General features: G+C 54.1%; 1 protein-coding gene and 1 long non-coding RNA gene across 4 annotated transcripts; one reads left to right on the top strand and one right to left on the bottom strand.

Annotated features, from left to right (window-relative positions):
- Positions 1-1286: 1286 nt before the first annotated feature.
- Positions 1287-10852, bottom strand: Clcf1 (cardiotrophin like cytokine factor 1). Of its 3 annotated transcripts, XM_090347270.1 has the most exons (4): positions 10695-10852; positions 10232-10443; positions 4515-4681; positions 1287-2702 (listed from the first exon to the last, which is right to left on the bottom strand). In XM_090347270.1, exons 2-4 carry the CDS (start codon positions 10245-10247, stop codon positions 2208-2210), a joined length of 678 nt encoding a protein of 225 aa, XP_090203396.1. In that variant the 5' UTR covers positions 10248-10443; positions 10695-10852; the 3' UTR covers positions 1287-2207. The 3 variants fall into 3 exon arrangements, with proteins under 3 accessions (XP_090203396.1, XP_090203395.1, XP_090203397.1); XM_090347269.1 differs by having other exon boundaries at positions 10232-10728; XM_090347271.1 differs by lacking the exons at positions 10232-10443; positions 10695-10852 and adding an exon at positions 5005-5043.
- LOC150052303 (uncharacterized) lies at positions 10821-20930 on the top strand. Its single transcript, XR_016538008.1, has 4 exons — positions 10821-11609; positions 18810-18945; positions 19155-19236; positions 19559-20930. It is a non-coding gene; the product is annotated as an uncharacterized LOC150052303 (long non-coding RNA).
- Positions 20931-24327: the final 3397 nt, after the last annotated feature.

Genomic DNA, 24327 nt, shown 5'->3' with positions numbered 1-24327 from the left:
ATAATGTAGGATGGTATAAGCTTCGTGAGGGCAGGATGCCCACATTCCTTATGTGTCTTCTTCATAGTCCCTTGTTTAGTGCTTTATGAATAGCAGGCCATGACACATTTTACCTCTGCATGGAGATGGTCCAGATACTCTATTTTGTTAGGCAGAGATAGGGTCTGTGGGTGCCCATAGCCGTGCCTGGGCAAATGTCTGGGCTCCTAGAGGTGGGGCATGTTCTACTTGGGCCAGGTGACTTTCAAACATTCCACACAAGCCAGCTAGCCCATAAGTGGGTCTAGTAGATACACCAACTCTCTGACCTCACCCTTTTCTAGAGGTTCACAGTTGTGGTACCTCCTTTAGATTGTGTATATATACTTTGTTCCTTATTATTTTAGGGAGCCAAGTAGATTGTAAGTTCCATAAAGGCAGGAGCAAAGTTAGGTCTTAGATTTCTTTTGGCTTTCATAGGCCAGTTAGCACTCTAATGAGCAGGGCAGGTCTTGAAAATATCTGTCAGCTGAGTGACATAGCCATCATTTGTTACTTCTCTGCCTAAGGCATTGTTTCCAAGAGGCCCTTGTAAAATATCTATGTATTACTTGGGAATGACTAGTTCATTAATTTACCCAGTGGCTCTGAGCTAGAGTGTCACAGCAGTATTCCCTTATGTCCCAAGTAATCTGTAATTACTGTCATTGCTGCTGCTAGTCTAGCGTCCTGTCTTGTTTTTGTTATCCTCCCTGACAATCAGTATACAGACATTTCATAATCTCTAGTATACAGATAGGAAAACTGGAGACTAAAAGGTCTAGTTTGTCCAAGATGTTTCAGGTAGTAGTCTATGACAGTGGGGTTCGGACTTAGGTTATCCCTCAAATAGCATCCATCCCGTATGGTCCTGCAGTTCAAATCTGCTGTCATTCATTGGAAAGAAAGGAGGAGTCATAGCTGAGAATTGTGACTTGGCCACAGTCCATCACCTGAAAAGAGGAAGTGTGTTGATCTGAAGTGAGCATCACAGTAGAAAGCCACTAGTAGGAGACCTGGGCAAACTGGGGACTCTGTCCACAGGTGACTACTTATACAGAGCTTGCGAGGGACCAGGGACAGATCAACCTTCTGCTGGTGGAGTAGGAGTGGACAGGTCCAAAAGTGCTCACTCCCCTAGGCCTAAAAGGAAGAGAGCCTTTTCCTCAAGCTTGCATACCTCCAAGGAGTGAGAGAACAGTGGAACTTGGGGCAGGCAGAGCCAAGAACACCAGTGAGGAGGCTTAGGCCAGGCAAGTAGACTGAGTTCTGAGGCAAGCATTTTATTTGTTAATACAAGAATAGAAATTCTGCAATAAATATCATCTAATAAATAACATCTCCAAATAAATAAATATTAATACAAACTTAAGAGGAGTCATGAGTGGGTGTGGCTGGGGGGGCAGGGCCTAGGGGAGCTGCCCCCACCTCACATGCTACTGCAATGTAAACTTTCAGGAAACCCTGGAGCTCAGGCTGGGGCCGCCTTCCCCAGCCCAGAAACCACAGAATATGGGGTTGAAGAGGAGGCACTGTGATGCCGGCAAGAAAATTCAAGGCAAGGTCCTGATGCTCAACATGGCTTTTGTTGCCTTGGTGACTTGTGGGTCTGGTCTTTCCCTGACCCTCATGGCTTCTAGGCCACCTCCTGTACAGATCTCACTCCTTCCATTTTTCATCTCTTCTTGTTTTGACTCATTGCCATGTTTGTTTCCTGAACTTAATGTATATAGTTATTGGGGAGGGGTGGCAACATCCATCCAAGGAGAGGGGGGAAGCCAAGAGGCTTCACCCCCCAAGGATGTGCTACAGGGGCGCCAACCCTACTCTCCAGGTGTGCTTCTGCAAATGCTGTATGTGGGGGCTAGGTGGGCACTGGCAGGTGGTAGGCAGGACAGGCAGCAGGGAGTGCCTCTGCACCCACCTAAGGTTAACTCCCTCAAGTGTTACCTTGGTGGAAACAGGATGGCATCCATTGCACCTGTGCTCTGGAACCACAGGACTCTGAGAGCAGGGCAAGAATGGGGCCTGTTGCACCACCCCAGCACCCAGGACCAGGGAGGACCAGAGCTCCTGGCATCTGGCTCCTGGCTTAACAAGTGCTGGCATCTAGCTTCCTCTCCTCTCCCCAGGGGAGGAGGGCTTGAAGGGCACTGGGTGCGGGGGGAGGGGGTGATTAAGGTCAGAGATCAGAAGCCATGGGCCTCCAAGTGTAGGGTGACCGCAGCTGCTGGTGGTTGCATCTTCTTCTTAAGCCGGTTGAAGTCCTTGGCTGAACGCCACAGCCAGGTCTGCAGCTCCTTCAGCAGCCAGAAGTCATCCATCTTCTGAAGGAAGTCGCTATGGGCAGGGCCAGGGATCCAAGTGGCCTCAGTCCCAGGCAGAGGCTGGGGCAGCGGGTATCCCAGAGCTGCCATGACACCTGCAATGCTGCCCAGCAGGCCCTGGAGGCTGGTGCAGAAGTGTGCCAGGCTGCGGCGCAGCTCAGCTGTGGCAGCCTGGCGGTTGAGACCACGCAAGTAACACAGGAGGTGGCTGTAGGCCTCATAGTTCTGGGTCAATCGCAGTTTGTCATTGAGGCTTCGCCACACTTCCAAGTTGACAGTGGCCCTGGGCAGAGTCTCTGCCCCTAGCCGAGGAGGGTTGAAATCAGGCTCATTGAAAGGGGGCCCCAGGTAGTTCAGCTGCGAAAAGGAGAAGGTGATGGGCAGGAGGGCAGAGCAGTCAGCTTGCCACCAAGGAGATAACCTGTTCCCAAAGCTTCTATGGCTTATGTCCCCTGACAGCGGCCCTGGCTCATGTTAGGCCTCTGTTCACAATACCCCCCCCCCCCCCCAACACACACACACCAAGCCCTGAGTTTCTCCAGCAAGGATGTCATTTGCACAGAGTCCACAGTGAAGGAGTAGGGTGATGAGCTCTCCTATGGAGAGGTGCAGAAAGAGAAAACCACGCAGGAGCTGTTCAGGAATGCTGCGTCAACTGTCTGGGTGGCAGGCTTTGGGACAGTTCACCACAGTGAGGAAGAAGAGCCATGAGGAGCAGGAGGCCAGGCAGGAGAGGTAGAAGTGGCCCAGGAGAGTGCAGAGGCCGAGGAAGAGGAGCTGAAGAAGGTAGCAGTGGAAGGAGCTCCACAGTGCAGCTGCAAAACAGAGCCAGGAGAGTGAGCTGCAGAAAACGTGTGTTGTAGGGTTTGGCGAGAAGGAGATGCCTGACGACCTGGGAGAGAACCGTTGCCATGGCCTGGAAGCCAGATTGCAGGGGGTTAAGGAGTGAGTGGGTGGAAAGGAAATGGAGGCAGAGGGTGTAGACCACTCCTTCAAGAAATTTGGCAGGGAAGGCAAGGAGAGAAAAAGGGTCGGGAACTGGAGCGGGTAGTGGAGTCAAGGAAAGGGTTTCTGTACAGGGAACCTAGAAAGGAGCACTGGGGGGGTCAAAGGCAGAGGGGCCTGTTGGCATCGGAGATCCTCTTTGACATCGGGGGTCCCCCAGCTGAAGGGCTAGGGGACTGAAGGGAACTCACCAATACCCCAAGGCAGGGTGTCCTGCAGCTAGAAGCAGGGCTGTAGAAGGAAGAAACTGAGGCAGTTTGAGGAGATGGGAGGGAGGGTGTGAAAGGCTATTTGCTGCAGGGAAGAGGGCAAAACCCTTGCCAACCCTCAGGGGAACAGCCTGGGGCCCAGGGCAGGGGATGTGGGAGAAGTGTAACTGGGAGGGAGAGAAGAGGGGCGAGGCCTGGGATAGGCCAGGGCCCAGGGGGCGGTTCGCATGCTGACAAGCACAGAGACAAACTAATTTCCTCGGTGTATCCTGGGGCTGGAGCCAGCTCCCCCCCCTCCCTTTTCCTTCCCTGGCTCCAGAGTAGGGTCTGGGATGTGGAAGAGGAACACGGGAAGAGGGGGCCAGTTCCCCATGGTCCTCAGCGCTTCTGACCCCCCTTTCCTTCTCTCCTGGACCACCCTTAAATCCTTATGGCATAACTGCTGTCCACACCCTAAGCCCCCTGCTGTCCTGGGCCCTCTGTTGCCCTTTCCCTGATAAACCCCCTAGGAGGCCTGGCTAGGATGGGAGGGAGGCCCATGGGTCCATAGAAACAGGGCCCCAGGTCTGGGGGCAGAGGCGAGCTGGAACACAGGCATGGAAGGTGGGGCCCCTCCATCCCCACCCAGCCCCACCCTTACAAGAGACACCACAACACGGTGTAAACAGAGGAGACTTCCCCGGCCCCCAGGGGGAGGCGGGCGGCTGGGCTGGCAGCCAGTGGGGCAATGGGCCAAGGCGGGTGCGAGGCCTGCCCACATGCCTAATCCTGGGGCCAGGATGGGGAGGGGGTGGGGGAGGGCATCTAAGAAGGAAGGGCAGGAGATAGGCCAGATAGGAAGACTTCTGGGAGCTAAAGGCCCCTCATCACCCCATCATTCATTAGGATACCCTCAGCCATCAGCTCTCTTCACCAAAGACCCTGCTAACTGTTCACCCCTAAGTTGGATACTCACATAGGTCCCCGCCAAGCTGCGGAGTTGGTGTTCCAGGTAGCGGGTGAGGTCATAGGTTTTCTGGATGGAGGGCCCAGGCCCTGGGTCCCCTGTGCGATTGAGAGCTGGCACTGCAGGTACGTGCCAGAGCACCGTGCATAGGCAAGCTAACATCCCCCACGAGTCCCCTGTGGATAGGATGGGCAAGAAGTATGAGGGCGGGCCCAGGCTCAAGTGGAGAAATAGCTGGCAACCCCTCAGGTGTCTGTCCCCACCTTGGGCTGGGAGGGGGGTGAGAGTGAGACACCAGATGGAAGGTGGGATGGAGGAAGGGAAACGTTCCTGGCCCAAGTGTGTGTGTGTGTGTGTGTGTGTGTGTGTGTGTGTGTGTGTGTGTGTGTTTGGCATATGTGGCTATCAGCAGATATTTGAGGGTACGTCTGTCTGCTGAGCGAGCCTTGCTTGGCAAGTATGTCCCTGTGCATATATGTGAGCATATTTGTATGTATACCTGGCCCTCAGGACGACAGGTCAATAGGCTGGGTTCCAGTTGGACCCACGCCTCTTCTGATCTTCTAGTCCCACTGCAGCCTGGAGGGAGACCAGGGGTGGCCATCTATATGAGTGGAGGGTGAGGAGAGATGCTACAGCTGTGGGAGTCAGGGGGTAGGATTAGGGTCAGGCTGAAGGAGCCAGGCTAGCTGTGGAGTCAGTGGTGGGCTTACTGTAGGATATGGTTCCGGAGTGCAGGAAGTGTGGGTAGTGAGAGGGAAGATTTAGCATTCTCCCTAGACACTAGGAGCGATGTGGAGGCCTGCGCTATTCTCATCTGGGGAATGAAGGGAGGGCACCAAGAGAGAGACAAGCACTTTAAGTTGGGTGGTAAGCTGAAGACAAGAAGATGTTGGAGTGCTTGCACACTCCAGTGCACCAGCGATCCGGTGGTTATGAGGCCATGGGTATGTTAGAAGCATACTTTTCTTGGCTTTTCAGATAAGATTCAAGGTCAGGATTCAGGGAGGGGAAACACTTGGCATTGGGCTAGCTTAGGTTTGAGGAATAGGTTACTTTTAATAGTTCAGATTAGTTTAGACTTGGGATTTGGTTGATTGAGTGTGGTTGAAGTTTGAGTCCAACAGGGGGATGTGGTTAGGTTAAGGCAGGTTTATGAATTTATTGACTTACACATCAAATGGGACAGTGCTTGACATGTCACAGAGTAGGGCTAGTTTGGGTTTTAAGCTTGGATAGGTATGAGGTCAAGTGGTTTTTTCCTCTAGTTTATATTTTATACTTTCAAATTTTTCTATAATGACATATTTCTTATTTAGAAACCAGTTGGATAGGTTTAATGATTCGTGCTTAAGAGCGAGGATTAGGTTTGGAGTTAAAAAAGAATGAAGATGAGATTAGTTTTAGAGTTTGTTACAATGCTGGTCTTTAGGGTTTAGAGAGCATTATTATCCAGGACAGTATAAAATGTCCCTCACAGGTTACAGGTAGGAACTTTCACAGTGGCTCAGTTACACAGTATGGACTATCAGATGTTTGGCTGGCTGGTTTAAGCAGTGAGGAATGGGGATGAGAGTGCCACCTGCCACTGAGTTCTGACCTTGGGGAAGGGCTCTCTGAGTGTGTGTGTGTGTGTGTGTGTGTGTGTGTGTGTGTGTGAAAGAGAGGGGGGGGAGATTTAGAACAGAACAGTCAGGCACATAGCTGCTCCCTGAGCAAACAGACTTCACTTCCCTCTCCCCATTTTTTTTTTTTTTCCCAGTCCTGGGCTTGAGCTCAGGGCCTGAGCACTGTCCTTGGACTTTCTCAAGGCTAGAGCTCTACCACTTGAGCCTCAGCACCACTTCCGGCTTTTTTCTATGTATGTGGTACCGAGGAATCGAACCCGGGTCTTCATGCATGCTAGGCAAGCACTTTAACCACTAGGCCAAACTCCCGGCCCCCCCTCTCCCCATTTTGAGCCTGCACTACCCTTGCAAATGTTCCTTCTTCAGTCTTCCCTTCCACCCCTTGATCTTGCCTGACTTTCTGTTCCTGCCATTCCTTGATCTTCACATCCTAAGACAAGTCCAGGTCTTCCTTCTCTGTACACAACCCTAGGCTATCTTCAGCCTGGTGATCTGGCTTGACTTCTTCGTTCCCTCCAAGTCCTGCAGGGTTAGTCTTGGAGATTAGGGACTTCAATGGAGGGTGCAATGCCCCCACTTTCAGCCTAGAAGTAGCTTTCATGATGGATTTTGGTCTTGCTGGAAGCTAATGGTAAGCCAAGGCCTTACTGAAGCGGGAATTAGTGGCTTGGCTGTCCTCTTTGCCCCACCCTGCCTTAGGCTGCCTGTCTGTCTGTGGCAGGAGGTAGGTATGGTGAGGAGCCTAACCCTGAGCCTGTTCCCCCTCCTCTCCTGGGCCCTGTGGGACTTCCCTGGGGGACCAGACTCCAACACAAGGACAGCAGTGGGAGAAGTCTTTGGATAAACAAGAGCTAAGTCATCTGGGCAGAAAAACGGCTCATGAAATTAACCAGACGAGGCCGGTGTTTCCAGGAATATTTCAGTTCTGAGGTAACTGTGTCACTGCAGGCTGGGAGGTGGTGGGGGGTAGGGGAGAGTAGAAGGAGTGACTGACCAGTCCTGGAAAGAAGCAGTAAGAGGCAAGAAGTCTCAGAAATCAGAGAAAAAAGAGGCGGGGGGGGGGGGAAGATCGTGAGCAGGTGAAAGGACAGCATTCTACCCCCCATTACAAGGGCTTGTGTACTGGACAGGGTATGCCATATCTTAGGCAGCAAAGCCAAAAGTGCCTGGGCAGAGAACACCTGAGTTCAGTCTAAAGGCAGAAGCCTGGTGCCACTTGGGCTCCCATGTCCCCAGGTGGAAGTGTGTGCTGGGCGTCCTGGAGCCTTCAGCCATCCTCCTCTCCAACTCATGGTGTGCAGGTGGACCCTGCTATCCGGCAACATCCCAGGCCCCTCCCCCAGCCCTGGCCCCCAGCCCATGGGGCCCCAGCTCTGCCTCTGGCTGCTGCCCACTGATTGTTTACATCCCGTCTTCTCCTTGTGTTTATAAATCCGGCTGAGCACGTGAGGAGCTAATGAGTGCAGCTCACGTTTCCTGCTGCAGCCCCCCCCCATCCTGGCCCCCACCCGGCCAGCCCCTAATTCTATCCAGATCCCTGGGCCCTGGGAACCAAGGCCCCCCCTCATGAACACACACAGTCTTAGTCCATGCAATCACAGGGCCACCCTGACACACTACATAGGCAGGCACGCCTGTGTCTGTCTTCAGCCGGCCGCCCTTCAGTTCCTGGCCTATCCCACAGGCTGACCTTGCTCAGTGAGGTTAAAGGCTCAGTGGTGCAAATGTCTAGGGTGGCTGGGGTAGACACTCTGCACCTGGGTCTGGAGACTAAGAGCTGTAATCTCTAAATGATGGGGCCAGGGAGGCATCGAGAATTCCAGAAGTAGTCACTGGCTATGCTAAATGTGGGAATCAAGGAAAGGCTCTACCTTCAGTCTAGCATCTGAGTGACCAGAGGTGGTTGTGTACACAATGGCATGAGGTCCAAGAGTGGCACTGTGGGTACTTTCTGACCTGCCTGCCCAGGGAAAGGCCCACAGAAACCCAGCTTTCTCCATCTTTTTGGGCTTGCTGCCCTCTCTCCTTTCTGCTCTCATCTTAGCTCTCTTAAGGACTGATGAGAAGTGATGGGCTGAATAGGGGCAAGTCAGGAGACCTAGCTTTGCCTCAAGAACCTATCTGGTTAACAGTGGTGTTGTGTGAGACATAGGAACGTCATCCCTATCTCCTCTATCCTCTCCAATATCCTCTCCCTGCCTTTTCTTCCAGCCCACAAGTGCCAGAAAAAGAATCAGATACAGGACAAGAAGCATCCGGCAGGCAGCTCCTGTCAGACCCAGGAGTTGGGCTTCCACAGAGGGAGAGGATGCCTGACTATGCCACCAGAGGGCCTGGGTGTGCTCTGTGCTCCAAAGAGCTGGGCAAAGCCAGGGGGCTGAGCGGCCACCGAAGCCAGAGGCAAGGAAACGCAGCGAAGGAGAGTTCAGGGCAGTGAGTGGGTGATCAGGAAAGGCGCTGCTATCAAGAGTGTGCAAGAGGGTGTGGGAGGGGCTGGAGAGGGCTGGAGAGCGCCAGAGCCTGGGTGTGAGCAGGCAGGTGGGACCGTGGGGAGGAATGTGAAGTGTCAGGAATCAGAGGCTGTGTGCGGGGGGTGGGTGGCCTGCAGAAGTGTGAATGGCACGGAGTGGGAGGGAGGAAGTTGTGGTCATTCAGTTGTGGACACTCTGGGGCTGCCCAGGGACAGTTGCTGCCATCTCTGTCTGTCCTAGGGCTGTCGGTGTGCCCGAGCTGGTGACGAGAGCCAGAGTGGAGGTCTGTCACGAGCAGCGAAAGCCTGGGAGGTCCCAGGTCCGCGTCCCGGCCCTCTCCCTAGCCTCCCCACAAGGCTCCGGGTGCCCGGCCATGCCCCCTGCCGCCCCTTTCTTTCCTGAGCTCGGGAGGACTCGGGGGTCCGCGGGAAGGGCTCCTGGGGCCCCACGTGGAGGTGCAGGAGGAGGGAGGGAGGCCGCCCGGACTTGGGGTTTTCTTGAGGGGTTCAGCCCGGGCGGGCATGGTGCCACGGCGGCTGGTCGCCGGCCTCCCTCCTTGGTGCTGACCTGTGGCTCCGGGACCCTCCCGGCGGCGGTGGCGCCTTCCCCTTGTGTGGCCCCGACGCCCCCCGCCCCGCCCCCCGCCCGCTCCCGCCCGGTCGCTCCCTTCCCGGCGGCGGGGGCGGGGTCCGGGGCGCCGGGCTCCCGAGCTCGGCCCCGCCGGCCGCTGCCATTCCCGCGCGTCCACTCCCTGCCCTGCCCGCCCTTGTGCACGCTTCAGGCCGAGCGGCCGTTCCCGCCGCTCCCCGGCCGGTGACCGACTTTTTCCTGCCGAGTCCGGCGTCCCCCGCCCCCCCCCGCCCCACAGTAATCATTCCCAGGCCACTGGGGGACGGGGACGCGCGGCCGCCGGCCACCCCGGTGTCCGTCCCTACCTGCCGCCGGCTCCGGACCGGGGGCACCCCGGAGGAGAGGCCGGCAGCGGAGCCCTGCCAGGGGGCTGCGAGTGCCGCGGCCCGGCCCGGCCCGCCGGGCCCGGCCCAGCCCAGCCAGGCTCACTCTGCCCTCCGTCCTCCTCCCGTCTCCCCTCCTCTCCCCTAGCCCGCCCGCCCGCCCGCCGTCCCTCCCGGCGGGCCGGGGAGGGAGCGCGGCGCCGCCCGAGGTGTCGGCCTCCCCTCGCCTCCCGCCGCCCGGCCGCGGGCTCCCCTCCGCTCTCCCGCCCGCCCGCTTCCTTTCCCGGCCCCCTCCTCCCCGCGCCGCGGCTCCCCCCCGCAGCCTCGCTCCCCGCCTCGGACTCGCTCTCCCCGACTCGGGCGCCGGGCTCTGTCCGCGGGCTCCCCGGGACCCGCCGCGCTAGGGCTCCAGGTGGCCGCCTCCCGGGTCCGCGGGTCGTCCCGGGTCCCCGCCGCGCTCCCCCGCCACCTCCCGGTCCCGCCGAGCGGACTCCAGGAATGCCGCGTCCCCGCCCGGCCCCTCTCGAGGGCGCCCAGCCGTGCCTCCCCCGGCCCGAGCCCCGCTCCCCGGCCGGGCCCCGGCGTGGGGCTCCGGGGAGGGGGGAGGACGGGAACCGGATCTCGCGGCTGCCGGGCGGGGGCGGGGGCCGGGGACTCGGACGCCGGGCTCCTACCTGCTCGGAGGTCCATGGGGCCGGGGGCCGGGCCGGCCGGGCGCGGCTCCTCTCCCGGAGGCTGGCGGAGTGGGAGGGCGAGCCGCGCTCCGGCGAGGCTTTAATAATCCCATCCGCCAGGCCCACTCGCAGGTTTTTTTCGCTGGGTTTCGGGTTTTTTTTTTTCGGTGTGGGACATTCTGCAAACTTTTTTTTTTTTCTGACGTGTAAAGCTGTAACCACAAATTGTAGCAGCCCTCCCCGGGGTGGGGGGAGGAGGGGGGAGGAGGGAAGGGAGGGCTTCTGGGGCTCCTTTCCCTCCCACAACACTGGGGGGGTGAGGTGAAGCGAGGCTGGGCCTCCTGGGGGAGGGGGCAGGGGGGGCATCGGTCCCGGCCCCGGGCCCCGGAGAGCCGGGCCGGGGAGCTGGCCTCGACGTGGGCTCCGTCCTCCCGGCCTGTCGGGGACGGCGCCTGCACCCTACCTCTGTCTCCCCCCTCGAGCGGATGCAGTGACACACGCTCCCAAATGCCAGCGAGCTGGCCTCCAAGCGGGTGATGGTGTTTTTCCTGCTGCCCTTTGTCTGGGCTGACCGCCCCCCTGCCTATTGTCCCGCCGCTTGTCCCGTTTCCAAAAGCTGGGGCTCAGAGAGGCGCCAGGGGCCGGGGCAGGTGACTAACCAGCTCACAATGCCCCCTGCGGGGGAGGAAGAGGGCACCGGGCCGCTGCCCGCCTGCTCCCCCCCCCCCCCCGTGCACAAGCCTCCATTCTTCTTCTCGGTGACCAGGGAGAGAGAGTGCCCATGGGTGGGGGATTTGTAATTCATTAATCAGCACGAGGCACCGGACCAGTTTCAACACCAGAGGCTCCGGTGACTCAGCGGGAATGCGCACATCCCAGGCCGAGGACCCAGCCGCCGCGTCCCGGACGTTTGGGAAATGCTTCCCCATCCAGTCGTTGGCATCCTCTTCACTTTGGGGTTTTGGGTTGTTGGTTTTTCTGGTGGTGAGGTAGGGGTGGTGTGGCAGTGTGCAATGCTCTCTCTCTCTCTCTCTCTGTCTCTCTCTCTCTCTTTCCCCTCAGGCCTGGGTTGGGACTTGCTGGGACCTAGGGGACCCTTAAGCCTAGACCCTCCCTGGAGGGTCTCCCTTCCTCCCCCTTCTTCCCTCTCCAAAGAGCTGCCAAGGAGAGTGTGCACAGAGGAAACAGCTGTCCCATGGGGCGTGTGGACAGCCCCACCACGTGATCTTCTTGGGAGACAGTCGCTTACTTGGTCCAGTCTTGGGTGCTCTGTAGCCTACATGAAATCACCAGTGATAAACTGCTTCACTGATCTGTTGCTTCAAAGAGGGAGAGACCCATAGTGGAAGACCTGGAGGTGATGCTTCTCTCTGGAGTGGTATGAGACTCTCCTTCCCTCGCTCCTGCCGGTGCCCCTGGGAAAGGAGGGCACAGTGCCAGTCTGCTACACCCTCTGGCCTGGGGGTCAGAGCAGGCATCATGGTCATGGCCAGCGCTGGTTCCCAGGGCAGCGCTTCCCTTTTCTGCACTGGAGAAGTGAGGTGGGGGGGTGGGGGGGTGGGGAAGAAGTTTGTTTTCAATTACCTCACTGGAGTGGGACAGACTTTGTTGTTGGGTTGTTTCTCCCCCCCTTCTCTGTTCGTTCTCTCTCTCCTTTCTCTCCTCCCTCCCTCCCCCTCTCCTCTCTCTCCCTCTCTCTCTCTCTCTCTCTCTCTCTCTCTCTCTCTCTCTCTCTCTCTCTCTCTCTCTCTGGAGTGGGGGTAGGGCCTCGGGAGCATCAGTGGCAGCCTGATGAGAAGTTGGAAAGTGCCTAGGAGGGGTCCTATTGAAAAGTGCTCGGGGCCCCCTCCCCCAGCCCCACCACCAGCCAGGAGTCAGGAGTTTCAGTGACATTCTTAGCTAGTGAACCCAACTGTCTTTTGATACTTGTGCCAAGGTCAAGAAGGCAGATGCCCGGGAGTGACTGGACAACGAGTCTGCCAGGAGGGCCCCCTAGCATGTACCCCTTTCTAAGAAAGGGAGCCAGGCATGAAAGGGAGCAGGAGGGGAGGGCTTGCTCCTGATGGAGAGGCTGCACAGACAATGTGGTTTGGATTTGGCTGAGCCCCTCAGCACCTTATAAAGCACCTTGCTGAGTCAGGGGGAAAGCAGCCCCAATGCGGAGAGAGGAGGGGGTGGGGAGAGCAAGGGGAGGGGAGCAGAAAAAGGGGGGGGCTGAAGGAAGAGGAGGGAGAAAGGAAGAAGGGGAAGGGGAAGAAAAGGAAAGGGAGACACAAGACAAATGGGAGTGAAAGAGAAGGCGGTTAGAGCTGAAAGAGACAGGAGACACTGGGGGGGGGGGGGGGCAGGGGAGAGGGATGAGCAGATTCTGCCACGGGGCTGGGGAGGGTGCCCTGTGGTGCTGTATCCCACCGGGCCATAGCACAGGTCTACTTGGGAAATTCCCAGAGCTCGGCTTTGTAGGAACTGAGGGCCGGGGCTCACAACTGATCCAAGCCAGGTGGGGCAGGACAATTGGCTTTACACAGCCTCTGAGGCCCCATTTGTCTTAGATCCTTAATGTAGTGACCCCATAAGCTGAGAAAGTGGCATTTTCCTTGGGCTTTGCCTGTACTTGTCTCCCTGCCCTCTCCCCTCACTCCGTAGAGGCCAAGCTTTTCCCCTCCCCCCCCTTCCATACTGCCAAAGGGAAAATCAACTCCATCTCCAAGCAGCTAGTGCCCCTCTGCCATGTCTGGGCAAAGGCAGCAGGCTAGAAGCTGCCAGTCGGGATGGGGGGGGCTGGAATAAAAACTGTGCCTTACTCTGCCAACTCTTCAATGGGGGTGGGTTGCTAGAATTTGTGGGAGAAGGAGGAAAGAGAGGCGCAGGAGCGCCCCTCCAGGGTATCTGTGGGACAAAGTAGATAGGTCACTGTCCCCTGTTTTCTAGCTGAAGAACTGGGAAAGTTTCTGTGCTGTCTGTCCTTCCTTCCCCCTTGGTGGCTGCTCTCAACCTTTTCAGGATCCTTCCAGTTCCAACAACTGTGGTTAGGGGAGGGCAGAGGTTAGAGGGGACATAGCCCAGCTCCACATCAGCACCCTGAGGAGGACGGAATGTCCCTTGGATCCAGTAGGGTACAGAGCCATGCTTTCTCAGCCTAAACATCAGGATAAGAAGAACCTAGCTCGGCCTTTAAGAATTCCAGTCTTGGTTGGGCACTGATGGCTTACACCTATAATCTTAGCTACTGAGGAGGCTGAAATGTGAGTCTCACGGTCCTAAGCCAGCCTGTGGAGGAAAGTCCATGAGACTCTTATCTCCAATTAACCCCCAGAAAACTGGAAAGGAAGCTGTGGCTCAAAATGATAGAATACGAGCCTTGAGCAAAAAACTCAGGGACAGCACCTAGCCCCTGAGTTCAAGCCCCATGATTGACTAAATAAGTAAATAAATTCAGTCTTAAGCCAGGCACTTGTGGCTCACATCTGTAATCCTAGCTACTTGGGAAGCTGAGATCTGAGGTCTGTAGTTCAAAACCAACCCCAGGGGCCAGGAGTTTGATCTAGTGGTAGGTGCTTGCCTAGCATGCACAAGGACATGGGTTTGATTCCTCGCTACCACATATATAGAACAAAAACAAAAGCCGGAAGTGGTGCTGTGGCTCAAGTGGTAGAGTTCTAGCTTTGAGAAAATCCAAGGACAGTGCTCAGGCCCTGAGTTCAAGCCCCAGGAATAGCAAAATAAATAAATAAATAAAACAAAACAAATAAAACCAGCCTGGGGGGCCGGGAGTTTGGCCTAGTGGTTAAAGTGCTTGCCTAGCATGCATGAAGACCCGGGTTTGATTCCTCGGTACCACATACATAGAAAAAAGCCGGAAGTGGTGCTGAGGCTCAAGTGGTAGAGCTCTAGCCTTGAGAAAGTCCAAGGACAGTGCTCAGGCCCTGAGCTCAAGCCCAGGACTGGCAAAAAAAAAAAAAAAAAAAAAACAGCTTGTGAAGCCTTGAAACTCATCTCTAATTAACCACAAAGAGGCTGGAAGTGGACCTATAGCTCAGGTAGTAGAGTGCTAGAGCTCTAAGCCCTAAATTCAAACTTCAGTACCAGTGCATGTGTCGTAGACACACACATACACACACACACACAAACTTCCTAGCCTTGGGACACAGATTGAAAGTTACAGTCACAGGTGGTAGTGGGTCTCTTCAGGAATAAGAAAGCTAGCATTTCCAGATATGAGCAGAGGTCAACTGTGCACTACCACACAAATTCCCTGTCTGGGAGTCAGGATACCTCGCTTCCAGCTGGCCAATGTGGACAAATCTGTGGAAGTGGGTATGACCTCCTCTCCACAGGACGATGGTTGTACCCAGTAGGCTGGCAAAGAGACATTGGTTTTCTATTACCTCTGGCCTTCTAAATTGCAGGCTACAGGTAGGTGACAGGTGAGGCCCAAGGGGTGTGTGTGTGTGTGTGTGTGTGTGACAGATTTGATACTAGATGATGACCAAGCTGCCCTCCGAGGAATAGGGGTGAGTCAGTGCTCACTCAGGGATTGGCTGTTTTCCCATCCCTTCCTCCTCCTATTCCTTCTTGAATAATGGCACCCCCAGAGAATACTTTCCAGGTGTCCCCAGAATATTAGGCCCTACACAGCCATGAAGCTGGCATTAAAGGTGCGGGCCCTGCCTCAGGTCGCCTTTTGACAGATGATCAGAGTGGGGTTGGACAGTCTGCAGAGGCGGAGTAGTGATGCTCTCTAATTTCTATGTTCCCAGAGAGGAGCTTTAAGGAGCCATAGGGTGGAGGGGTAGAAGCAGGAAAGGCAGGAACCACCAGAACTCCTGGTCTGCATCCACACTGGCAATTCTCATTCTTTTTTTTTTTTTTTCCTTGTGGGTCATGGGGCTTGAACTCTGGGCCTGGGCATTGTTCCTGAGCCACAGCCCCACTTCCCATTTTCTAGTGAATAACTAGAGATAAGAGTCTCATGTTCTTTAGTGCCTGGGCTGGCTCTGAATCACGATCCTCAGATCTCAGCCTCCTGAGTAGCTAGGATTATAGCCTGGCTCATTTTGTTTCATCTAAAAGCTGACTGAAGTTTAAGTGTGCTGAGATGCTTCCTATAACACAACCGCTCAGCCTGGTACTAAAAGCTGTCCAGGTCCCACTTTGTCTCATCTTTGCCAGAACCTGAGAAGCAGGAAGTTGTTTCCCCGTGTTATGTGAGAAAGCATGTCACTACCTCAGATCAGGTCACACAGACCTGTGACTGATAGAACTAGCACAGAACCTAGCAATGTCTGACTCTAGTGATATCCTTTCTTCCCCCCCCCCTTTTTTTTTTGCCAGTCCTAGGCTTGAGCTCAGGGCCTGATCACTGTCCTTGGGCTTTCTCAAGGCTAGAGCTCTACCACTTGAGCCTCAGCACCACTTCCAGCTTTTTTCTATGTATGTGGTATTGAGGAATCAAACCTGGGTCTTTGTGCATGCTAGGCAAGCACTCTACCACTAGGCCAAACTCCTGCCCCCCTCTCTTTTTCTTTATGTAACATGTACGTTAGACTATACAGATGTCAGCCTAGGGGCTGCCATGAGAGGACTCAGGAAAGAAGGGTCTAGGTCTGATCTAAAAGCTGCTAACTATAACATACCAGATTTTGCTGAGTGCCTCTGGCTCTAAGGCTTGTGCTTATGGCTATAGCTGGTCCTTCAGGACACCGAGCTGTTCCTCAGAACCAAGAGAATCCAAGCTGCCAGCAGAGGGAGACCTGGGCTCTCCTGTCCCACTCTGCCACTGATGGAAGCTGCCTGTGTTAGCTGGTCCAGGCACCTCACATCCACATTGCCCTCCTGTGTCAGTGAGAGGCTAGACCCTAAGAGCACAGGAGAGCTCAGTTATGATTCTGGATCCGATCCCATTAGCAAGGAGTTTGGAACCTGGCAATGAGCATCCAACCAGGAGTTGGGGGGGGACACCCACCAATAGAAGCAGGGGCAAAGGCCTCCTCCTACTTCCTGAGGGCCCACAAATGAAGCCCTAAATCTGCTTGCTCAGAGGCCTAGCCCAGGATGTCCCCTGGGATTCTGTGAACATCTTTTGGTGTTCAAGTGCAGGCCAGGGGCTGAGGGAAGGAAGGGAAGGTGAGGCAGGCACACGGGCACTTTCCCTTTCCCTTCAGTGTGCAGGAACCCAGAGGGCCCTGCCTCACCCCAGGGGCAGAGGGCTCCTCTTACCTTAACAACCGCCCTGCCCTGCCCTGGCTCACCTACCCATATCTGGCCCTGCTCAGGACACCCCACCCACCTACCTCTTCTTCCTCCATGAAGCCATAGAAACGTTGAGAGGCAGTGGGTGCTGCTGCTGCCTCTCCTCTGCCCCACTAGGGCTCTCCCATCTCCTGGGTGTCTGGGTGTGTGAAGAGGGCTGAGGCAGAAGGGATACCCCCAGGTGTTAGAGACTCCTCCCTTGCTTGCCAGGAGCTTTCCCCGCCATTCTCCCAGGATGTTCCATTGCCCTGGCCAACCCATGCCGCAGGCTCTGTGACTGTCTCCCCTGGCAGAGGAGTGGGGTTACCTCTCCCTGGGCCGGCAGATCCTTATCCTGCCCTGATGAGTCACTGCCGGCTCCTCCCGTCTTCTCCTCCCCCTCTATACCATCCTTTCTCCAGGCCTCAAAGCTTTCTCCCGGCTGTCCCTTGTCCTAGCCAGAGGTTCGAGGTATCTCCCTTCCCTGGTAGCATCCATCAGGGAAGGAGATGCACTGCTTCGGGGGCGGAGGGGGAGGCTTGGTGATAGCAAGGGAAGCTGCTTCTCTTCCGTGTGATCTTGGACAAGTCACTGCTCCCTCTGCTCTCTGTTGTCTACAGGCCAAGGGCCATCGTGATGTAACAGTACCGTTTTGTGGTCCCCAGGGGAACACCTGCATGCATTTCAGTTTCCAAAGCTGACTTCAAACATGTGAAGGACTGTGGAGGTGGGAGATGTAGGGAGTATTTGCATGGCAAATACAAAAGGGCCACATTGGCCTTGGGAGTAGGGGAGGCACATACAGCTGGAGGAGCTAGCTCAATCAGCTCCTGAGATCTTCTTAAGTGCCTGCTATATATGCCTCACCAACCTGTGTGGATCTGGAGAGACATGACCTGTCTGCCAGGGACTTAAGGGATGAGAGGCAGAGGGCAAGGTGACTTCAATACCCACCAGAGAGCTGGGCAGCCAGCTAAGAGGCTCAGTGCAGATTAGCACCTGGAACAGGTCAGATCCCCTCCCCCAGCTCCTCACAGGAAACTGGAAAGATATCTGGGGATTCTGGTATCAGACAGCCCAGATAGGGCTGGGATGTAGCACTTGCTGAGGATATATGTCAGGGTTTGCGTTTGATACTTAGCACCTGCACACCCACAGAGCCGTGATCGGTTATCTCCTGAGTTTCCTAAAGGTGGTAGTGTATTTCAAGTGAGACAGTGAAGTGAAACACCTTGGCGCTGCCCAGCTTCAGGACCGGAGAGAGCTGCTCTCCCCACCGGTTAGGCGGCAGGTGTCCTTCACTGAGTACTTATTAACTGTCTGGCATTGTAAGGGAACCTTGACATACTTTACACAATCTCACACAGTCCTACCAAGTCAGGTGCTATTGTAGCTGCCACCTTACAATGGGGACACTGAGGCATGGAGTTGCACAACTTGCCCAAGGTCACAAAGACCTGGCTTCAGAGCCATGGTGTCCTTTTATTGTCCTTTTATTGTATAGAGGGGTTACTGATACATTCGTAAGGTAGTGAATACATTACTTCTTGAAAATTGTTACTCTTTCCCATGTTTTTCTGACAATCTTCCTCCCCCCATTCCCTCCCAGGTTGTAAAGTTCATTTCCAAAATATCTTGTAAGCCATGATGTTTTTTTGTTTTTTTTTTTTTGCCAGTCCTGGGCTTGAGCTCAGGGCCTGAGCACTGTCCTTGGACTTTCTCAAGGCTAGAGCTCTACCACTTGAGCCTCAGCACCACTTCCGACTTTTTTCTATGTATGTGGTACCGAGGAATTGAACCCGGGTCTTCATGCATGCTAGGCAAGCACTTTAACCACTAGGCCAAACTCCTGGCCCACTTCTGGCTTTTTTCTATGTATGTGGTACCAAGGAATCGAACCTGGTCTTCATGCATGCTAGGCAAGCACTTTAACCACTAGGCCAAACTCCCGGCCCCAGCCATGATGTTCTTAATGAGTAGTCTCCTTTCTCTTCTGCCCCTCGTTTTTTTTTTTCTTTTTTGCCAGTCCTGGGCTTGAGCTCAGGGCCTGAGCACTGTCCTTGGACTTTCTCAAGGCTAGAGCTCTACCACTTGAGCCTCAGCACCACTTCCGGCTTTTTTCTATATATGTGGTACCGAGGAATCGAACCCGGGTCTTCCTGCATGCTAGGCAAGCACTTTAACCACTAGGCCAAACTCCCGGCCCCTGCCCCTCGTTTCTTAAAAGTACTTCTCACACCATCCCTTGGTAGCAAGTCCCTCACTGCCAAGGATGCCTTTTTCCCTTTTGCCCCTGGAAATTAGCAGAATGTTTGGCACCTACAATGTCTTGCTTAACCCTACCCAGGCTAGTCTGCCTGGTCTAGGTTGGTCCCTGGAACTGGATGTGGTGTCTGTCTCCCTCTGCTGGTCCCTCAGGGGACAGCTCAGCAGAGCAACTGTCCCAGCATTGGTGGTGCCCTTGTCTCCTGGAAGAGTGAATGGTGAGTGCCAGGGAGGTTGAGAACTGGGCGCTCCGGCCATACTCCAGACCACAGGAGCACCAGTGTCACCTTCTCGGACCCCTGCCGTCAGAAGCCTGCCTCTAATAGGCGCTAAGGGGTGGTCTTAGGGAGGCCAGGCTGCCTCCCTGATGCCTGCCCAGGAGGGAGGGAGGGAAAGCAGGCCCCAAACATCCTCTTTCCTCCTCTAGCCCATGAATGGAGCTGTCATCCGTGGATTTATCTAAACCTTTTGTGAAGCTCTTTCTATTTCCAGCCAGACCACATCTTGGGGTAATGAATTCCATCGGTGCCCTCCCCTGCTGGGTGAAGCATGCTGCCTTTGATTTGGCCTAAACTTACCTCACTTACGCTCCAAGGGGGCCCTGTAACTCCAGCATGCCAGGTTTTGGAGAACAAGACTGAGCTTCCCCCTTCCCATCCCCCTGAGGGTTTGAAAAATTCCATCCCATATCCCCTCCACCTCCAGCCCTGCAGAATGAAGAGACCTGGTTTCTCATTTGTGCACAGCATCTGACTGTGGGCACATCATTATCTCCTGCCAGCCCCCAGAAGCTTTAGGGGAAGAAAGTATACACCTTCCTTTTTCTCATAGGCCCAGGATAACCAACAGTCCAGAATTGAGGGCCTCTGTGTGGCAGCTCAAAGCAGCAGCAATGGCCTCCTGGGCTGGTCCAAGGTCTGACCCTTCAGTTCCAACCTTAATCCTTAGAGGCTCAATTATTTTCCATGTGGGGAGGGAAATGGGGACAAAAACATAAGAAGGGTTATCAATGTGTGAGAAGTAACGGATCCACTATCTGGTGAATGGAACTGTAATTCCTCTATACATTACCTCGATTCAAAAAAAAAAAAAAAAGATTCTCCAGGCCTTTCCTCTGTAGTATTGCCTCAAGAAGACTTTTCCTTCAAGACTTTTGCATCTGCCTTGGTTTTGTCCAAGCTGATGGGCCATTCTGTCCTGTGTTTTGATCATAGACTGCTGGAAGGATGCACTCTGGAATGGAGGGCGTAGGACACAGCCATCATTGTAATTGCTCTGTGAATGTTTACAACAGCCCTTTGTGGCATGGAGACCTTTACAACACCCAGTCTTCACATTAGCAAACTGAGGCTTGGCAAATGTTAGCCACATGTCCATTTGTACACAACTTGTAAGTGATGGAGCCAGGATGCAGACCCAGGCAGGTTGGCACTCAAACCTCCTCCTATGCCTCAACAGCCGACACTGGGTTGAAGGCTCATAATAGCTTTGCGTGTGCACTCTTCACTCATCCACCACAGATGCATCAAACACTGCTACACGCCAAACATTGTTCTGATCACTGGGAAAAGTGCCAGGGAACAAGAAAAGCCTGGGCAGGGCTTGGCAGTGGATTCTGGCAGCACCTGGTGTGACACACATCATAGGCAGGCCAACCACCAACTCAGCACCCTAGCAGCTCAGAGCTGCCCTACCCATTCAGTTACCCCAAAGTAAGCAAGCAAATGCCAGCTGCCAGGTATCCACAGACTAGATGAAGGCAAACCCCAGTGGGCCCTCACATTCCGAATTCCTCTGCCCCTCTGCCCTTTGGTTACCCCAGTCTGGCAAAACTCCCACCCTGAGTAATCTCACGTGTGCCCTGGCTTGTGGGGAGCGTGCACAGGACATCTGTGGAGGAACAGAGCAGTGCTCTGCACATCACCCTCACCAACAGCTCCTTGCTGACTACGTCAGCTCTTTCTCTAATGCCTTGCCTCTCTAGATGGCTCCTTTCTCCAGAAAGCCCTGCCCCCAGCTTTTGACCAGATCTGTCCAGGGGCATTCTCCAGCACCAGCCTCTTCCCATGGTATAAATTCATAGTGACATTGTGCTGTCCATTGCTCCCAGGCGCTGTACTGCCTCCCCTTCCCCAGCTGGGAGCCTAAGCTCTGCACGTGGTTTATCAGCTGTTCTATTGCCCAAGCAAACTCCTGCTCAGAACCTGGACATAGCTATTTTGGTGTCTGGGTCTTTGTACTTATGTTGGCTTCTGAGTCAAGGCAACTTGGTCATGCTATCTTGTATGTGTGTGTGTGTGCGCGCACACACACACACACACACACATGAGTGCATGCGCAAGCACGCAGGTGGTGGAACTAGGATTTGAACTTAGAGCCTTCCATTCATGGTTGTAAGATGGCCTGCTCAAGACAGGCCCTCTATCACTTGAGTCACATCTCCACTTTTGACTTTTTGTTAGTTAACTGGAAGAAAGAGTCACAGCTGTCTGCTTGGGCTGGCTTCCAACCACGGTCCTCAAACCTCAGCCTCCCAGTAGCTAAGATTATAAGCAAGAGCTGCCAGTGTTTGGCTTGACATACTATCTTGTGTGGAAGTTCTCCAAAATCCCTTCTCCCCATATCTTTTCCCCCAGATCACCTGACACCTTCCACACAATACGCGACTGAATTGCCCATCTTTTTTTCTTTCCCCTGGCCTCTTATCCCTTTTCTTTTTTTCTGGTGCTGAGGTTTGAACCCAGGGTTTTGTGACTACTACCACTCAACCACTTAAGCTATGCCCCCCAAAGAACTCATTCACCTTGTGGATTATCTCATACATTGAGCTTCCTGTAACTTCAGTCCTAACATATAAATGAAACAAAAAGTAGTGGCTGAAAAGCAGTGGCTAAAGAGAATAAATTCTCTGACAGTTTTTTTTTTTTTTTTTTTTTTTTTTTTTGCCAGTCCTGGGCTTGAGCTCAGGGGTTGAGCACTGTCCTTGGACTTTCTCAAGGCTAGCACTCTTGGGCCTCAGCACCACTTCCGACTTTTTGCTATGTATGTGGGGTACCGAGGAATTGAAACCGGGTCTACATGCAAGCTAGGCAAGCACTCTACCACTAGGCCAAACTCCCAGCCCTCTCTGATGGTTTTATATTTGATTTTTGTTTTTGTGCTGGCCTGGCATCTTAAACTCATGGCCTGGGCACAGTCCCTGAGCTTATTTGCCCAAGGCATGAGCTACTAGCGTCCAGCCAGTTAATTATTTTAAAGTGTTGAAATGGTCTTTATGTCTGCTACCCCAGACATACATCCATTCACAAAGATTTTCCTGCTTGTTGGAAGCCACCTCTAACTTGAGTTGTGTAAGTTTGGACTATCTGAAAGAAACCTTGAACCATCATATCATCTAACTGCTTCATTTTATTAAGAGACTGAGGTGCAGAGAGGACACTAACTTGTCTAAGGCTGTCTAAGTAGGCTAGACATACACTGTTTTCCTGACTTCCACCATAGGCCCAAGTCTTCTCTGGTTGTCTATATGGATCCCTTGCCCAACAGGATGAGCTTTATCGGCTGGGTGCTGGTGACTCATGTCTATTGTCCTAGCTACTCAGGAGGCTGAGAACAGGTCTCCCATGGCTCTCAGCTCCTCCTCCCTCATTGTGCTTCTGGGCCTGAAGCTCAAGACTGGATGTGCCAATACAACAGCAAGCCCACAGAGTTCCTTCCAGTCCCTTGGTCCAGGGGATGGTGACAGGAGTAGAAAGGATATGGATTTCAGCTTCTCTCCAGCACTGTGGGCAGGTGAGAGCATACGTCCGCTGAGATCCCAGCATGCCAAGCAGGGAAGGGCCTCAGAGAGCATTTTGTACTCACTATCCCTGAGGCCAAAGATCTCAGGCTAACAGGACCCTACAGCCCCACAAGTGTGAGGAGCAGACACAGGACTGTAGCCTTCTCCTTCCCTGCTGTAAGGACCCTTGCGATCTGTTTTCTGTTTCTAGGCTCCTACTGGGAGAACCTGGGAAGGCTATGGAAGATGGGGATCCAGAAGGGAAGAGGAAACAGGCAGCGAATGGTATGTTCAAGTTGTGTGTGTGCGCGCATGCATGCACACCAGCCAGCTGGCTTGAACTCGGGCCTGGGTGCTATCCTTGAGCTTTTTTTTTTTTTTTTTGGCTCAAGGCTAGAGCTCTACCTCTGAGCCACACAGATACACTTCTTACTTTTTGATAGTTAACTGTAGATAAAGTCTCAAGGACTTACTGACTGGATTTGCTTTGAACTGTGATCCTCAGATGTCAGCCCCCGAAGTAGCTAGAATTACAAGCATAAGCTACCATACCCAGCTTGATTCACATTTTCAGTAATTTAACACTTAGTTGTTGATTATATACTGGGGACCAGGTCCTGAGTGGGACACAAAGACACAGCAACAAACACAAAAAAATCCCTGTCAGTGTAAGGCTGACACAGCAATGGGAAACATAGACATTAAGCAGACAAGACAGAGGCTGCACACACCAGGCTACAAACAGGGCAGACAGCTTGCAGATAGAGGATTCTGGGACAAAAGAGCAGTGGAGACCCAGTGGAGGAGGACTGCTATAGTGGGCCAGGGGAGGAGCCACCCAGGAACTAGAAGGCCCATGTGGTAGAAACAGCACCTGCAAAGACTCCCAGTACAAGAGGAAGTGACAGCTTCAGGGAGGTGACAGGACTTGGGAGCTGAGTTAGAGGTAGTACCTAGATCTGTTTAGGGCAACCACTTGTGAAGAAGGGAGAGGCACTGACACAAAGTTTCAAGGTCATTTTTGCTCCCATATAGGGAGAGTGAACTGTTGGGGACAGGGTAAAGGCAGGAAACCACTGAGAGCTGTTGTGTTCATCCAGATGAAAGAACTGTGTCTCAAACCAGGTGGCGACCATGAAGTTAGGAGGGCCATGAGGCCATCTGTTTATGAGGAAAGGCAGTCAGGATCTGCTGAAAGACTGAAATGGAAGGGGTGGGGAAAGGCAGTCTCAAGGATAACTCCAAGTCTAACCAGAGAGAAGAGCTACAGAGGTGAGCTGCTCATGTGGCAGGGACAAGGCAAAGCAACCTTTCCACAGGCTCTAGAGAAGGACCAGGCCAGTGAGGAAGGTACAAGGCTAGGAGGCTAGAATAGCCGCTCTCATCACTCACAGACTAGAAGGGTAAGTAAGGCGCAGGCCAGCTCTGCAGGATGCTGGGGCGCCTGTGACCCTTCGAAGAGCCAAGAAATGGGGTGCTAAAGGGAAACACAGAGCCAGAGAGTAGCTCTGATACTTAAGAAACCCTGAAGAGGGGAAGGAAGGCGATGTACACACACACACACACACACGGGAAACACAGAGCCAGAGAGTAGCTCTGATACTTAAGAAACCCTGAAGAGGGGAAGGAAGGCGATGTACACACACACACACACACACACACACACACACACACACACACACACACACACACACACACACACACACACACACACACACCCTGAACCCCAAGGAGATCTGGCAGCTGATTCCACGATCCTCGCCTAAGCCTCTGGTAGTTCCCTCACTAGGCAGCAACCTCCAAGTCCCTTGTCCCCCCG

Source organism: Megascapheus bottae, chromosome 16 (genome assembly GCF_031878675.1).
Source record: "Megascapheus bottae isolate mThoBot1 chromosome 16, mThoBot2.hap1, whole genome shotgun sequence".
NCBI classification, from domain to species: domain Eukaryota; kingdom Metazoa; phylum Chordata; class Mammalia; order Rodentia; family Geomyidae; genus Megascapheus; species Megascapheus bottae.
Note: the sequence above shows the minus strand (reverse complement) of the source record. Positions and strands in the feature narration are given on the sequence as shown.